We start from the raw sequence: 17,457 nt of genomic DNA, 5'->3' as shown, positions 1-17,457 counted from the left end.
ATGAGGCTAAAGGAAATTTGTGTACATGTGTGTATGTGAGTGTATATCCTTGCTCAGCTGTATTTTCAAAATCATGAGGAACGGTTGGGGAACTTGAAGAAAGCACACTCAACAGCAGTTCTCCGTTTTCTTCATACTGGTAATGTTAACTTACGGCTTCTTGTTTTTTGTTGTTGTCTTTTTTCTTCCAGACTCCTGTCCCAGCTGAACTCTGTGCAGTGAGTAAAGTCTGTGCTCACAAAGGGCCATAAAACCCTTTTAATATTCATTTGAAGGTACAAGCTCTTGGACCACAAAGGTCCCTTCTTCTGGTCCCTTCTTCATGCCCAGGCATGCTCAGGGACTTGGCTTCCTGCCCTGGAAGCAAGGCATATAGGCCAAACAAAACCCTCATTTTCACCGCTTGGAACAACGGTCAATTCTTGAATGTAATTACTTAGTACAAATTAAGAGTTTAGATCCAGGAGCCTTGGGGCACTCAAAGATTATGGAAAATAGGGGAGTGGGGAATGGTTTCAGGTGTTCCTGGGTTGTAAAAAGCCACACCCCACACAGCCTTGTGTGATCTGATACATGCGAGAGAGGGTTTACCAAGTATACCCCACAAGATCTTCAGGGCAGGAAAAAGTAGGAGCCTATGTTCTATCCATGCTTGATGTTGGCCAGGCGATCTTCTAAATACAGCTAGCTGCTTCCTTTTAAAATGAGTGACTTCTTCCATACGTTTCCCTTTGCAGCAGCTTCGTTTCTTAAGGTAGTGGAGAGTAAAGAATTATTTCTCCATCATCAACTGAAGACGGACAGCCCCCGTATAAAACATGAAGAGTGGGGTGCCTGGGTGGCTCAGTGGGTTAAAGCCTCTGCCTTCAGCTCAGGTCATGATCCCAGGGTCCTGGGATCGAGCCCCGCATCGGGCTCTCTGCTCAGCGGAGAGCCTGCTTTTCTTCCTCTCTCTCTGCCTGCCTCTCTGCCTAGTTGTGATCTCTGTCAAATAAATAAATAAAATATATATAAAAAAAAACATGAAGAGTGTACCAGTAAGAGATGGAAGGAGGCACAAAGGCAAATCCAATGAACTAGAGCTTTTAGTGCACGAGCTGTCAGGGTCCTGGGTGTGCAAGAAGAGCAGAGCCTCAAATACAGACTTCAAAGAAAGTCTGTAATTTCATTCAAGACAGAAAGTGCCCCTTAAGCCACTGCCACTGGGCAAATGTAGAAACTGGAACTTTGATACAGAGTCAAGTCACTTGATACAAGTCACTTTTATTGAGGAGGGTTAAGAGGGCAAACTATAGGGTTGTAGGAATACCATTCTCCTTAAACAGCTTAGGAAGGAATCAGAAAAGCAGGTATTACGCAGCATTCTCCACAAGCCGGCCACTGTTCTCTGTGCTTTACATATGCTAGTTTATTTAATCAGCAAAACAATGCTTTGAGCCAGTTGCTCAGAGGACCTCAGTAGGCAAACCGGGAAACTAAGGCACCAAGATACTACAATACTTGCCCCTTAAGCACCCAGCTAGGGCACGTAGAAGCAGAAATTCCAGCTTGATTCTAGTCTCTGCCCTTAACCATTTAACTGCTAAAAATCAGATACTATGTGGATCTAGAAAGACTGGAACCGTAATGCTAAATGGCATTACCTCCAAATGGTGGGTTTACGGTTAATTTTCTTTTACCTTTCTGTCCCCGCCCCCAAAATTTCTACCACATATTTTTATAATCAGAGCAAAAATAATAAATGCTGCTTTAAAATTCTGACCCTAAAATCGATCACCTTGAAGATCACTATGCTGAAGGGCCCAGGAGTAGACATATCGCACGTAGCCCTCGTTGCTCCATTCGCTAATGACCAGACTTCATAGACTAACGCCAAGTAAAAGTCACTCAGATGTATCCCTCTGCAGTCTTGTTAGCTGTCAACAATCAGTCTACTCCGTGCAATGTCACCTGGGGCTCTAGGAGGGGATGGGCAGTGTCTCAAAGGAAGAGTGAATATCCCCCTGTAACAGTTCCGAATGGAGTTCAACAGGATGCCCTGCAAAGCTTTGAACGGACACAAATTCACGTTCACACATGACTTTCTATAAAAGTCATAATACAGGGGCATCTGGGTGGCTCAGTCGGTTGAGTGACTGATTCTTGGTTTCGGCTCAGGTCACGATCTCAGGGTGGTGGGATGGAGCCCGGCTCAGCGTGGAGGCTGCTGCTAGAGCATCTCTCCCTCTGCCCCTTCCCCAACGTGCAGGTGCTTGCATATGTGCACCCATGCTTATTTGCTCGCTCGCTCTCTCTAATAAATAATTAGATCTTTAAAAAATAAAAAAGGCATAACACATAAGTCCACTATCTATAGATCAGCCATGAACAATTGGAATTTGAAATTAAAAAGTAATACTATAGTCCAACATAATTCACAAAATACGTGTAACACACATATGCCGGATGTAGGAAGCAAATGAAATTTTAAAATATGACCCTGTCAATTTGGATACGATTTTATTAATATTCTCAAGGTTTATCATAACAAATGTTTAACACAAATACGGTTGAAAAGACATAAATGCAGAGGCAGCAAATCAAAATTTAGGAAACTATCAGTTCAGACTTCTTGTTTGTTCCCAGAGAAAAACAACTGTTAGCTTTTCATACAGACTACCTTACTCTTTATTTTTCCTTGTCTTTTTAATAAGTAGCCAGACTTTTTAAAGTCCCTTCTTTTTTTTTTTTTTAAAGATTTTATTTATTTGTCAGAGAGAGAGGGAGAGAGAGCGAGCACAGGCAGACAGAATGGCAGGCAGAGGCAGAGGGAGAAGCAGGTTCCCCGCCGAGCAAGGAGCCCGATGTGGGACTCGATCCCAGGACGCTAGGATCATGACCTGAGCCTAAGGCAGCTGCTTAACCAACTGAGCCACCCAGGCGTCCCTAAAGTCCCTTCTTTTTGAAAGTAAGTGGCTTGCTGGTAGGAGCTGAGGTCTCATTTCTCTAGGTTTGTGGCTCTGTTAAGAGGAAGTGTGGACGTGGACACTCCTCTGAGTCCCCTGACTCCTCCCGTGAGACTGAAGGACTTCTTCTCCCGGCTGATGGGGTGCTGGCGGCAGAAGGCGCTCTGCCACCTGCCCTCCTCAGAACTGAGAACTCTGGGGAAGAGTGCTGCCTTGACCGAGGCCTGGTCCCTTTCCTGGGTGGTGTTCCAACTAGTTGATGCAGCCATATAAAACCTGGCCTTCTTGCTTGGACTGGGGACAACTCTGCAGGGTCATTTCTACTCCCAGGATTCCCATGGGGCCATCTAAGTCCTCAGCTGAGAACACAACCCGGCTAAACTCCCTTTGCCCATCCTGCTTCCCTCCCTTTCCTGGCACAGGTGTTGATCTCAAGACAAGTGCAGTCCCCGGCTCAGTGTCTGTCCATTTCCCAGCACAAACTTGACCCTGGGGGAGGAAGAGCATACGTCTTTGGTGGGCATTGGGCCCCTTGGCCACACTGATTCTACAGACCACAGCCTTGAGGCCCCTCTTAGAAATAAGGTGAGGAAGGAAAGCAGTGCCATTTTCCTCACACTGATTCAGGAAGTGGATCAAAGAACAAAGAAGACACTTGGAAGACTGGCAGGAAACACGTCTGAAATTCGGGGGAGGGCTTTGGAGGAACCACAGGAGGCAGGATGGCAGCTGCTTAGCCCACTGTTGGTCTAATCCCCTGAGCTGTCCTGTCCCTGGTACCATGGTTGCACTGTGTTAATTAAATCATTCTCATTAATTCAGCCCGAGTGTAAATTAGGAAGGAATGAAGATAAATTAGGTTTGAAGGCAGCTAATACATTTAACCCCATGCTGCTTATTTTGCAGCCTAACAAAATAACGTTGTTAAGGGAGATAACAAGGCCAAAGCCTTGGGCACAGCTTCTTAATAGCATTAAAAATGAGACCTTGGTTTGGTGTCACAAGGCAGAGGCAAAGACCAGCTCCCGGGGGCCTATGGGAATGGGTTAACACCTTGAGTCGGGTGGTGGCCACTGTACCACACAGACCCGTAGCATTTCCTGACTTGTTTACGACTGAGACATCGACTATATGGATGCTTGTCCAGCTGGGTCACAGGTCTGTCTAGAGAGGCCTCCCTGTACACATCCATGACTTGCTCACCTTCTCATCCTGTGAGGGGAGTGATAAGAATTACCTTTAGGGGACGCCTGGGTGGCTCAGTTGGTTGAGCGGCTGCCTTCGGCTCAGGTCATGATCCCGGCGTCCTGGGATCGAGTCCCGCATCGGGCTCCTTGCTCATCAGGGAGCCTGCTTCTCCCTCTGCCTCTGCCTGCCATTCTATCTGCCTGTGCTTGCTCTCTCTCCCTCTCTCTCTCTGACAAATAAATAAATAAAATCTTTAAAAAAAAAAAAAAGAATTACCTTTAGGCTTGCCTGAGAGATGCTGGGGTAATAACAGTTTGAGTTACTGGGATCAGAAATAGGCTAACTTGCAAATCACTTTCAGCTGTGAAATAAACATTAGAAACCGCACACAGGCCTGTGGTTCAAGCGGACCAGTGTGGTTTGTAGGAGGTCACTGCAAGCACACACATTTTCCCCAAAATGCAAGTTTAGTTCCTCTATCTCTCAGTAGGAAAATGCTTTCCACTTTTATACCCTCCGGAAGCTCATTTTCCCCCCTGCCTCATGTTGCTTATCTCCCTGAGGCAGATGAAGCCAATGTCTGCGGTCACTGAATGCAATTCAAGATTTCCCAAAGCTACAGCTTTTTTTTGGTCCTCTTTCTTGAAGCGCAGAAAGACGGCAACATTAGGTAGAACAGACGAGGAGAATGGCAAAAGCCAATGTCCAGAGGACCCCCCTGTCCCTTAGCAGAGTCCCCAGCAAGGAGAAACAAACGTTATGGTCGCCAGGGTTAAGGACGCTGCAGTTTCCAGGTGATGAAGACGCAACAGAACCAGATTGCCTGTTCCTAACTCAGCGGCTTCCTATGACAAAATCCCGAGCCAACCAACTGAGCTGTGCACATGTTTTATTTCTCGGAATCATCTACCTACAGTTCCACGTAGATTTGCTAGGTGACGAAGTAAGAAAGAACTACTTCTCCTTAGTGAGAAAACGTGTTGATCTCTTCGTTTAAACAGAGCATTTCCCCCAGAGGAAGACACTGGCATCTAGTCTTCCAAAGCACTGGGGTTAGTTTGAGCCCACAACACCAACAAAGCCCTTCTAGGAGGCCCTGCCCTGATGGGCTTCCTCCCCACCTTGCCATAGGCTACAGAAACAGGCTTTTTTTAAAAGACAGATGTGCCCTAGCTCCACATTCCCACCTCCCTTCTTTTCAGCACCCATCTCTGGAGTCTACAGCGCTTGCTCTACCTTTTCTCCTCTTGGCTCGTTTTATCCACACCTCCTTCAGGAAGGGGGTGGACTTGCCCAGCTCCTCTCTTCACCTGGCCAATCCCCAGATTCGCTGCACGTGATTCTCACCGTGAACCGATCCAACTGTCTCTGGCTTGTTAATCAGTCTGGGGCTAAGAGTTTGCATCAAAAATTAAAATACGAAACAGATTTGTAAAGGCTCACGGTGAGGCTGACGAGTTAATGCTAACAAAGGACTTCAGAGGGCACTGTCTTTCTTTGCTTTCAAGGAGCGAAATTTCTCAGCGCATACCAGGAGGGAAGGCGGGGGGGGGGAGGGGGGGAAGTGAGCTTAGAATAAAGAAGAGTCTTGGCAGTGTCTGGACACGGGGAGCGCTAGGTGGAGGCTCTTCAGCCTGTTTGAAGCATTTATCCATCTAGTGTTTAGAGGAAAGCTAGGAGGTGGGAGAGTTGGGGCAGGGAGAAAACTCTTCGGTGGATCCCTACTTGAGTTGCTTGCAGGACAGAGCCTCTGCTAAGGGGCCCTGTGACAATTCACAACTCCCTGGGCCTCAGTTTCCTAACCTGCAAAAGGAGATGGCTGGTGGGGCAGGGGGTGATCTCTACCGTTCCTTCATAGATTTTATTCCAAATATCTAATACAAACCAAACAGGCGTTTTAGGTCCCAGAGGAGATATAGCTTTCAGTGCAAAGATCAAAAATGGCTTTGGTCAAGAGTGATCGCCATGCGAGATGATTTTTCGGATCGCCCTTTTTTCCCCTGGCACGCGGCGCTTCAGACCCATGTGCTGGGCCATTTCTTTGCCGAACTCCAAACTCACACGACAGACCGATAAAGACAGGAAGGGCCCAGTCCAGAGGACTACTGAGCTCTGTCGCTAGGGAGAGGGGGCGGCGGGGCCGCTCCTTTGAGGAGCTCGCTTTGAATCAAGCGCCGGCCGCGATTGGCTGCGAAGCACGTGGTGTGCGCCCGCGGGACAGCGCCGCGCCGCTGCTGCTCCCGGCGCGGTGGGGCAGAGTCCGGCCGCGGGTGCCGCAGCAGCTGGGGCGGGGAGGCAGGACGCAAGGGAAACGCCAGGGGCTCGAGTCTGTCTGCCCCCGCCGGCAAGAAGTCCGAGGGCCCGGCTCTGCCCAACCCGCAATGTCCCCGCAGTGACCAAATTTGTGCCCCTGCCCTTGCCCCTCTCCTCGCTCCAGGTGTTGCGCCCAGGGCGCGTGCGGCGGACCCCCAGCTCGCCCCTCGCTCCCCTATCCTGAGCATCTGGCGGACTCCGGCATCGCGGAGCGCGCAGCCGGGCGCCTCCACTGCCAAGGGTCTCTGAGCTCCGGGGCTGTCCTTTAACCGTGCTGGGCCGGAGAGGCGCAGGCACTCGGACCTGGTCAAACTTGCTCTACTCGCGATCCCTGAGGACTGCAGCTGCTAGTGGCTTAAGCACCGTGTCCGCTTTGTCTCTCTCCACTCTCCGCCGCCCCCCCCCCCCACTTCCTCTCTCGATTAACTCCCCCGACACGCTCTTCTCCAGCTCTTCCCCGTCGCCGCCTCCTCCTCCTTCTCTTCCTCCTCCTCGGCGGGCGGCATTCAAGCGCTTCCTCCCTCCTTCCCCGGGTGTCACTCTGCATCCGCACCGTCTCCTCCCCCCTCCCCTCCCGCCGCGCCGCTTATAGCCCGGCCCGCGGTGGCTGGGCGCAGACTGCTTGGGCAGCCAGAGAGGAGGCGGCGCGGCGGCGGCGCTGCTGAGACCAAGTCCAGACGCCAGGCGGCCGCCGGCGCGCACGAGCGCTTTCTAGCTCCCTCCCCGGAGTGCCCAGCCCGCCTCCTTGCGCGGCGCCGGCGGCCAAAGGCTCGCTCTCCTTACCCGAGACGCGTTCCGGGAGACGCTCCGCGGGTCGCGAGCGGAGTCCGCGGCGTGGGGGTCGCGAGGCGCTGTCCTCTCCCCGGCGGGCGCCCCATGCGCGCTCCTTTCGCTCAGGCAGTCGCCGCCGCTCTCCGGGGCTGAGACGTCCGCCTTATCGCCTCCCGCGCGGTGACCTAGGCGAGAACGCAGCTGGTCGTGCCTGACGCCGGTCGACGCCGCCGTAAGTTTACCCCGCTGCCCCGGACCTGTTGCGGCCGCCGCGGCTTACCCCGGCCGCTCGGCCTGCGGGGGTGTGTTCGCCCCGGAGTCCGGAACTCCGACTTGGGCGGAGGTCGGGGAACTGTTCTCCGGGCGGAGACCTCGGTGGCCGCCGCTGCCCTCCCGCACCGTGCAGACGCTGGCAGTCGCCGGAGGGATCTCCTCTCGTCCGGCTCGCTGGCTCCCGGGCGAGCTTCTGGGAATCAGGGAGCCGAGCCGGGGAGGGATGAGTCTCCGTCCTCCGCCCAAAGCGGCGCTTCACTGGGGGTGGCTGTCGTTCTGCCTCGCACTTCGCAGCCCCCAAGGCCGGGCGCCCGGGATTGTCGGCCCACGTTGCACCCCACCCGGCACAGGGGCGCGCCGGAGCCCCGAGCACACACGCTTCGTGAGGGCACGCTCACGGCGGCGGAATGTCTGTGGGGAATGAATGAAAACTATGAAAAATCAGTTTCTTCTCGTGCAAGTATTTGGCCTTTAGTGTGACACTATGAGTTTCAAAGGACAGGAATGGGTGGGCGTGGTGGAGACGAACCTTGAAACTTGTTGGGCATGTAATTTCGTGTTGCCCGCACACGTATGGCCAGCGTGTTGAAGAGCGTTGCAAATGTTACAGAGGGCTGTATGGTCAGTTGGTTTTCTTGTTAACAGTGCCTTTCTAATGTCCTTCCATTGTTATCAGTAAGGTAAGTGCCCCAGAAGGTCTGCCTCGTTTCTCCGTTGAGTGCGTTGAGACCAGGTTGAAAACGTAAGATGTGACGGGACGCAAAGTATTGCAGCAGGGCTTGAGTAAGGAGCATTAAGTGAACTGAAGTTACTGTAGCGAGAAGCCCGTTTGATGTTCACGGTAATAGCAGCCCTTTCTCCGTCTTCTTCATACGCACAGGTTAAGTATACGTGTGCTTTTTTTCCCCCTTTTCTTTTCTTTTCTTTTCTTTTTTGGCTACTTACTTGGCATACAGATATTTCTGTGAGGGCTTAAAAAATGCCAGAAGGGTGATTCATTTTAGAAGGTGTGTTTAGTGACTGTATAAATGGCTTCTGCTGATATTTTGATGTTTGCATAGTTTTAAACAAGAAAGCAAGTCGTCTCCCTTGGGTCTTTAAGTTTACCTTTTATTTTAAGCAAGTACTGCTGTAGGAATGTTGGATTTTGCCTGTGACACGCTTCTCCATCTGGGTGGTAACTAAGATGACAGGCTAGCCTCTTCCTTCTGGTTTTGTGGGCCAGCCTGGAAAAATGCAGAAGCATAAACACAGGAGGCATAGGGATGCAAGTCCTATATCCTCAGGTCTTCAAAACAGTTTCCTTACATGTAAGCCTCGTTGTGAATGTTGTTTTACCCTGTGTGGCATCTAAGGCTCAGGGAAACATGTTCTGGGCCCCAGTGTGATTCCCACTCAGTGTGGAGGCGCTGTGGTGTCCTGTACCTGGTGCAGGGAGCCTCATTCTTCAGCTAGAGGTGTGTTCATTCTTCGCTTGAGAGAAGGCAGCCTTTAAGGGTGCTTTGGAAGCATTAGCTTAAAAAAAAAAAAAGAAAGCAGAACTACTCATTTGGAATGTTGTCAAGTTTCTATATAAGGTATCACAGTGTTCACAGCATCTTTTGAGGTTTAAGCATAAAACCTTCCTCAAAGTACTTCAGCATCAGGGATGCTGATCTGTGTTCTAAGCCTTTGGAGACCTGGTGCATTCACATAGGTGGAATTGGTGGTTCTCCGCAGCACTGGGCATGGTTCATGGTTCGGGTGGACTAGACTGTGTGGCTTTGCTTGAGGTAAGGGTGATGGGGGGGCACCTTACTGTTTGTCCTGTCTTCAAGTTGCTATGGACACTAAAGCTGTCTTCCTAACACCAGAGCCCTAGAACATTGTTACTTACTGTCTTCCACTAAGCCCTGTTTACGCTAGTGAAAAGTTACATTCCAAAAGAAAAAAAAACAAGTTGCATCACCTAATGCTCTGTGGCCCATGTGTCCGGGGCCCAGTTGGCACCTGCCTTTGTTGTGAGCTGTGTTGTGCCACATCTGGTCAGGAAGGGCTGCTTGGTAGCTAGCCCCGGAATCCATGGAAAATCGCTCCTTTCCGTCTATTAGCAATTACTGCACTATACACTAAAAAAATACATGTCTGAGGGGTGGAAGGAAACAAGGCAGCGGTAGGTTTCAGCTGCCTGTAAAAACTAGCTGTTCTGTGTTTTGAAACAGATACTGTAACTTACACAGTTGTTTACCCTCCTGGCCTAAACAGCTTCCTTAGGAATCCTTTGACAGGCAGGTTCTTAGAGGCTTTAGTCTTTTGAAGTAACAGAAGGATAGGGTTAACAAAGAAAAAAGAAAAGCATGTGATCCAGTTTTTGAAGATAGGTGATAGGTATGTCCTATGTTTTTAACCTGTGGTTTACTTACTGAAGAAAGCCCAAGACAGCATTAGATTTTGCTATAATTTCAAAAGTACTTTAGTCAGCAAATAAATTCCAGGGTGGCCCTAAATTTACAGCGGCTGGCAACACACACACACACACACACACACACACACACACACACGCACATATGCACATAGGTTTGAGTGCTTTTGATTTACATAAAGCAGGGTTTGCATTTTGAACTCCTTCTATGCACGTGCCAGTGTTTGCAGGTACACAAGAACCGTCCTGGTCCTGCACTGTTGAAGCGAAAGAGAGGGATGGATAGATCCTTTGTTCTTGCAACCAGTTTTCCAAGAATTGATATAAAGCAGGAAGAATAGAAAAACAGCAGTGATGAGTATGCTACTCAAAATAGTCTTCCTTTTATGTGTGCAAATCCTCGTTTTGGAAGCTGTTCAGAGCAAGAAAGATAGGTGGTGACCATGGCCAGAATCTGTTCTGTGTTTCCACAAAAGCCTGCTGATCAATATATGGTAATGTTCATACTAGTGCCCTTTGAGGACTCTGGCGTGGTAGAATTGTCTGGTTAGAAGTCATTTGTGACATTTCAGTAAAGACCTGATTATGGAAGAAGATGGCCTAAGCCTATGATTTTAAGGTTCCATTGCCCATTTACTGTGATACACAGGGAGAGTGGATCTTACAAAAGGAATTCTTAATGGAATTAATTAGTAGGTCTTTGTTTTACACATGGCTTTATGTTGCATGGGACATAAAAGCTGGTGCCCGGCCTGGCGTTACGAGAGCTGGAAGCCCGGCATTTTAAGTGGCCCACAGTGAATCAGCTGGACAAGCGCAGGGAGCTGTGAGAGTGAGACCTCCCTCATCTTGGGCTTCGCTGGTTGACATTCTCAAGGACTTCAATATCCTGGAAGTTGGCAGTCAGGTTTTCCAAGATGAACCTGCTTGCAAGCAGCGATTTCTTTTCTTTTCTTTTTTTTAAAACCGTGTTCAAATAGCTCAGCAGTGTTACAGTGAATGCCTTTCCTTATAGGTGCTTGTCTCTGACTTTGTATAGGCACGGCTATCCATTATTCTGAGCGGTAGGCGGCAAAGTGTTCTGTTTTCTCTGTTCACAGCGATTTGTTTGGCTTTGTTCTGCCGTTCTGAACATCAGGAGCATCACGTTCAATGGTTTGTTTTGTTTTGTTTCGGTTTCAGGAGTGGAAACAAAATGTCAGTCAGTGTGCATGAGAACCGCAAGTCCAGGGCCAGCAGTGGCTCCATTAACATCTACCTGTTTCACAAGTCTTCCTACGCTGACAGTGTCCTCACGCACTTGAACCTTTTACGCCAGCAGCGCCTCTTCACGGATGTCCTTCTCCATGCTGGGAACAGGACCTTCCCCTGTCACCGGGCAGTGTTGGCTGCATGTAGCCGCTACTTTGAAGCCATGTTCAGCGGCGGCCTGAAAGAGAGCCAGGACAGTGAGGTCAACTTCGACAACTCCATCCACCCCGAAGTTCTGGAGCTGCTGCTCGACTATGCGTACTCCTCCCGGGTCATCATCAATGAAGAAAACGCAGAATCGCTTCTGGAAGCTGGCGACATGCTGGAGTTTCAGGACATCCGGGATGCGTGCGCTGAGTTCCTGGAAAAGAATCTGCATCCCACCAACTGCCTGGGCATGCTGCTGCTCTCTGACGCGCACCAGTGCACGAAGCTGTACGAGCTGTCCTGGAGAATGTGTCTCAGCAATTTCCAGACCATCAGGAAGAACGAAGATTTCCTCCAGCTGCCCCAGGACATGGTAGTGCAACTCTTGTCCAGTGAAGAGCTGGAGACAGAAGATGAAAGGCTTGTGTACGAGTCTGCAATTAACTGGATCAGCTACGACCTGAAGAAGCGCTATTGCTACCTCCCAGAGCTGTTGCAGACAGTGAGGCTGGCTCTCCTGCCAGCCATTTATCTCATGGAGAACGTGGCCATGGAGGAACTCATTACCAAGCAGAGAAAGAGCAAGGAGATCGTGGAAGAGGCCATCAGGTGCAAACTAAAAATCCTGCAGAATGACGGCGTGGTAACCAGCCTTTGTGCCCGGCCTCGGAAGACTGGCCATGCTCTCTTCCTCTTGGGTGGGCAGACCTTCATGTGCGACAAGCTGTATCTGGTAGACCAGAAGGCCAAAGAGATCATTCCCAAGGCTGACATCCCCAGCCCAAGAAAAGAGTTCAGTGCATGTGCAATTGGCTGCAAAGTGTACATTACCGGGGGGCGGGGGTCTGAAAACGGAGTCTCAAAAGATGTCTGGGTTTATGATACCCTGCATGAAGAGTGGTCCAAAGCTGCCCCCATGCTGGTGGCCAGGTTCGGCCACGGCTCTGCTGAACTAAAGCACTGCCTGTATGTGGTTGGGGGGCACACAGCTGCAACGGGCTGTCTCCCAGCCTCCCCCTCAGTCTCCCTAAAGCAAGTAGAACACTATGACCCCACGACCAACAAATGGACCATGGTGGCCCCCCTCAGAGAAGGTGTTAGCAATGCAGCCGTGGTGAGCGCCAAGCTCAAGCTGTTTGCTTTCGGAGGTACCAGCGTCAGTCATGACAAGCTCCCTAAAGTTCAGTGTTATGATCAGTGCGAGAACAGGTGGACGGTCCCAGCCACCTGTCCCCAACCCTGGCGTTACACAGCAGCAGCGGTGCTGGGGAACCAGATTTTTATTATGGGGGGAGACACGGAGTTCTCCGCCTGCTCTGCTTACAAATTCAACAGTGAGACTTACCAGTGGACCAAGGTGGGAGATGTGACAGCCAAGCGCATGAGCTGTCACGCTGTGGCATCCGGAAACAAGCTCTATGTGGTGGGCGGGTACTTCGGCATTCAGCGCTGCAAAACTTTGGACTGTTACGACCCGACATTAGACGTGTGGAACAGCATCACCACAGTCCCATATTCGCTGATTCCTACCGCATTTGTCAGCACCTGGAAGCATCTGCCTTCTTAGACGGCAGTACCTCTTCGAGAAGGGGAGCGTGAGGTAAGAAGTCAGTGTGGCTGGAAGTAGGCGTGTCATTAAGCTACCTGTGGAGACCGAGATGTGGTCATTGTAACTCAGCCCATAGAAGTAGGTCCACAGAATCTTTAAAAGAATTTGCACCCCAGAACTGAGCACACTTGTGTTGCCCACAGCTGCAACCCCCCACCCCTCAGAAAAGCCAGCGGTTCTCAGCCTTGACTGATCCTCCTGCTCCCCTCAAGAGCTTTTCAAATTTGGCCCATCCCAGAGATTTGATTTCATTTGGTCCGGGTGGGTCCCAGGCATATCAGTATTTTTAGGAAGCTTTCTAATGATTCAGAAATCACTAGAACTGGAGATTTCCAGTGGTGGAGAACCCCTACCCGGGGTTAATAATGCCAGCTAATGTTGACGGAGCCCTCCCTGCCTGCCTGGAGCCGGGCCACATGTCTCACACGGATCATTTCATGCGATCCTGACAACAACCTCGTGAGCTATCATACTAGAGCATTTTATAGATGAAAACAACTGATGCACACAGAGGTTAAGTCAGTTGCCCAAGTCATGGGGCTTTGGAGGTGGAAGAGTTGGTCAAGAAATCAACCTGGGCACTGGAGCTTCGGGTTGAACTGCTCCTTAAGAAACCAGAGAGCCTCATATCCGTCTCAGCCCAGGAGATAATTTATTGATAATCAAATTTAGATCCCTCCAACCTTTTCTGGAATGAAGTAGGGTGTAAAAATCTGAAAGCTTAAGTTTATCCCTGGTTTGTTCCCTCCCAGATTCTTTATTGCATATTTAAAAATTTTTTTCCTTGAGGGGGAAAAAAGGCCCCTTTTTGGGCATTGACTAACCAACCTCAGAGGGAAATCAAGGTCTATCCTTGTAAAAGTTGCACCTGCATTGTATAAATTTGTCAGATGCGTGGCATGCTGAGACCTCTAGATGGCCTTCCACTGCGGCCTTTCAGAGTTAATCAGACAGGCTGACCCTATTGTCAGGGCTAACAAAAGTTGTCTTTCTGTGTCATATATCTGAGTCCATAATGGTCGCCTTGTGTACTTACGAGTATATAATACTCTTGGCTCAAATAATTAATAGGCCCACACAGTTCAGTGTTCGCGAAGCTAATGGCGCTTTGCTGCCCTTAAGCATCTTTAGTATTGGCCCCAGGAACCACTTAAGCGTTTCTGAGTGTAGCACGGGGCACGTGGAATGTGTTGGTTTGTTTTGGTTGGTAATGCATGGGCTTATTACTAATAATAAGAGAATAAAATGAAAACTCAGGCTTTGGAGGAAGTACCATGAAAACTTGCTCATTACCTAGAGACTTTGACTCTGTTTTCCTTAGTACATTTCACATTCTCGAAGAGGATTTTCAGAGGGGAAAAGGGGAAATCTAGGGGTCTTTGTGAGCTAAGCAAAGAGGGGTTTTGACACATTTGTCTTTTCTTTCCACCTTTCTTACAGCTCCTTTTCAAACACCGCTAAAGTTGGCCTCACTGTTATGATTCATCTTCCTGGTTTTTTCATTGGTTCAGTTGTCTCCTCTAGCCTCTAACAGTTAGTACAGTTCTTGGTAATAGAATGTAACCTTGGAATGAAACTCCCTCAAAGGAGCTGGAACAGTAGAAACCTCCTGTGGGGAGCGACCGGGCTGACAGCGGCCCACACCAAACTGGTTTTTGCAGCCTTGCTAGCATCTCAGTAATCCTGAGTAAACAAATGCTCTGAACGTGGTTATTTCATCTGCGATATGAGTGCCTGACTCACCTCTAAAGCAGGTTTAAAGAACCTTCTGGGCAAAAGCATCAATTAAGAGCACACTGAATTTGGTGTTAGCCCAGAACTGACTGTATTTGCATAGGAGAGCCTAAAAAATTGCCAGTGATGGTGGTGGTACCTCAGAATGGTCACTGGCAGATGGGCTGGCCCCTTTGGAGCAAGGTAAGGAAGCAGAGGCAGGAAGAGACCACGTGTGCATTCTGGTTCGAAACTGTGGACTCTGGACCGTCCTGGACTTCAGATCTGTCCTTTGTCCAATGACTGATTTAAATCTGGCTTCTCCGAGCTCAGTCCTGGTTCAGACTTGGGTGAATTGATAGACGAGGGGAGAAAGGGGGAGAAAAGTACCTTGCTCTGAGTTTTCTTTGCTCCTTCATTGGAGACCCCAGCCAGCCACGGAATTAGCTCTGTGTGTGGCAGGAAAGTGAGGCTTCTTTGATTATCATCTGCTTGTTATCTTCGTTCTTCATTGTTGGTGCCTCCTTTGGCAGCCCAGAGAATGTTGGCAAACACTTGAATTCGCCCTGTCCTGGGTGTTTGAACCTAATCGCACACTTCCGGTCCCTGGGAACCGAGCAAATAAAGTGTTAGGTCACATGGGAAACACCACCTCCCCGCCCTGGGTTCTGCCTGCCAGGGGAACACAGAGCAACGGGAATTCTACCGGCTGGCCTTCACAAAGGGTGGGGTGGTTCTGATCAAAGCCTGTCTTGTGGTTTCTGATAGGGAGCGTTTTGGTTTAAGTTTCCAGAGTTTTCTACACACAAGAGAGTGTTAAAACACTTCAGCGGGGGATAGAGTGACTTTAAAAGAGGAGCTGTGCAGGTATTGGCCCTAAGCTGCGGAACCTTCCGGGACGTCTCTTTGATCTCGAAATGTAGGTGCTAACCAAATTAATATGGTGTTAACAAGAAGTTTCCTTAAGGTCTAAAAGCTCATTCACCAGGGGGATTTTAACTGTCTCCTGCTGCTCTGTCAGTGGGTGGGAAGGACAGAAAGGAAATTACTTTTGATTACTCTCCCATTTTCATGGCGCTGTGTGGCCCCAACCTGACAGCACTTGGATCTCGGATGTGCCTATGTTTCTTCCCCTTTTTAGAGCAAAAAAAACATGAAGAGTGTACCAGTAAGAGATGGAAGGAGGCACAAAGGCAAATCCAATGAACTAGAGCTTTTAGTGCACGAGCTGTCAGGGTCCTGGGTGTGCAAGAAGAGCAGAGCCTCAAATACAGACTTCAAAGAAAGTCTGTAATTTCATTCAAGACAGAAAGTGCCCCTTAAGCCACTGCCACTGGGCAAATGTAGAAACTGGAACTTTGATACAGAGTCAAGTCACTTGATACAAGTCACTTTTATTGAGGAGGGTTAAGAGGGCAAACTATAGGGTTGTAGGAATACCATTCTCCTTAAACAGCTTAGGAAGGAATCAGAAAAGCAGGTATTACGCAGCATTCTCCACAAGCCGGCCACTGTTCTCTGTGCTTTACATATGCTAGTTTATTTAATCAGCAAAACAATGCTTTGAGCCAGTTGCTCAGAGGACCTCAGTAGGCAAACCGGGAAACTAAGGCACCAAGATACTACAATACTTGCCCCTTAAGCACCCAGCTAGGGCACGTAGAAGCAGAAATTCCAGCTTGATTCTAGTCTCTGCCCTTAACCATTTAACTGCTAAAAATCAGATACTATGTGGATCTAGAAAGACTGGAACCGTAATGCTAAATGGCATTACCTCCAAATGGTGGGTTTACGGTTAATTTTCTTTTACCTTTCTGTCCCCGCCCCCAAAATTTCTACCACATATTTTTATAATCAGAGCAAAAATAATAAATGCTGCTTTAAAATTCTGACCCTAAAATCGATCACCTTGAAGATCACTATGCTGAAGGGCCCAGGAGTAGACATATCGCACGTAGCCCTCGTTGCTCCATTCGCTAATGACCAGACTTCATAGACTAACGCCAAGTAAAAGTCACTCAGATGTATCCCTCTGCAGTCTTGTTAGCTGTCAACAATCAGTCTACTCCGTGCAATGTCACCTGGGGCTCTAGGAGGGGATGGGCAGTGTCTCAAAGGAAGAGTGAATATCCCCCTGTAACAGTTCCGAATGGAGTTCAACAGGATGCCCTGCAAAGCTTTGAACGGACACAAATTCACGTTCACACATGACTTTCTATAAAAGTCATAATACAGGGGCATCTGGGTGGCTCAGTCGGTTGAGTGACTGATTCTTGGTTTCGGCTCAGGTCACGATCTCAGGGTGGTGGGATGGAGCCCGGCTCAGCGTGGAGGCTGCTGCTAGAGCATCTCTCCCTCTGCCCCTTCCCCAACGTGCAGGTGCTTGCATATGTGCACCCATGCTTATTTGCTCGCTCGCTCTCTCTAATAAATAATTAGATCTTTAAAAAATAAAAAAGGCATAACACATAAGTCCACTATCTATAGATCAGCCATGAACAATTGGAATTTGAAATTAAAAAGTAATACTATAGTCCAACATAATTCACAAAATACGTGTAACACACATATGCCGGATGTAGGAAGCAAATGAAATTTTAAAATATGACCCTGTCAATTTGGATACGATTTTATTAATATTCTCAAGGTTTATCATAACAAATGTTTAACACAAATACGGTTGAAAAGACATAAATGCAGAGGCAGCAAATCAAAATTTAGGAAACTATCAGTTCAGACTTCTTGTTTGTTCCCAGAGAAAAACAACTGTTAGCTTTTCATACAGACTACCTTACTCTTTATTTTTCCTTGTCTTTTTAATAAGTAGCCAGACTTTTTAAAGTCCC

At 48.8% G+C, this 17,457-nt stretch overlaps 1 protein-coding gene across 1 annotated transcript; it reads left to right on the top strand.

Moving 5' to 3' along the window:
- Window positions 1–7,156: 7,156 nt before the first annotated feature.
- LOC111148325 (ectoderm-neural cortex protein 1) lies at window positions 7,157–12,927 on the top strand. The gene is made up of 2 exons (XM_022504829.1): window positions 7,157–7,449; window positions 11,074–12,927. The coding sequence occupies exon 2, from the start codon at window positions 11,087–11,089 to the stop codon at window positions 12,854–12,856; it is 1,770 nt and encodes a 589-aa protein (XP_022360537.1). The 5' UTR covers window positions 7,157–7,449; window positions 11,074–11,086; the 3' UTR covers window positions 12,857–12,927.
- Window positions 12,928–17,457: the final 4,530 nt, after the last annotated feature.

Source organism: Enhydra lutris, unplaced genomic scaffold, assembly GCF_002288905.1.
Source record: "Enhydra lutris kenyoni isolate GAN:26980312 unplaced genomic scaffold, ASM228890v2 scaffoldscaffold19, whole genome shotgun sequence".
In the NCBI taxonomy this organism is placed as follows: domain Eukaryota; kingdom Metazoa; phylum Chordata; class Mammalia; order Carnivora; family Mustelidae; genus Enhydra; species Enhydra lutris.
The sequence above is the reverse complement of the archived record's forward strand: the minus strand, read 5'-3'. Positions and strand labels throughout refer to the sequence as shown.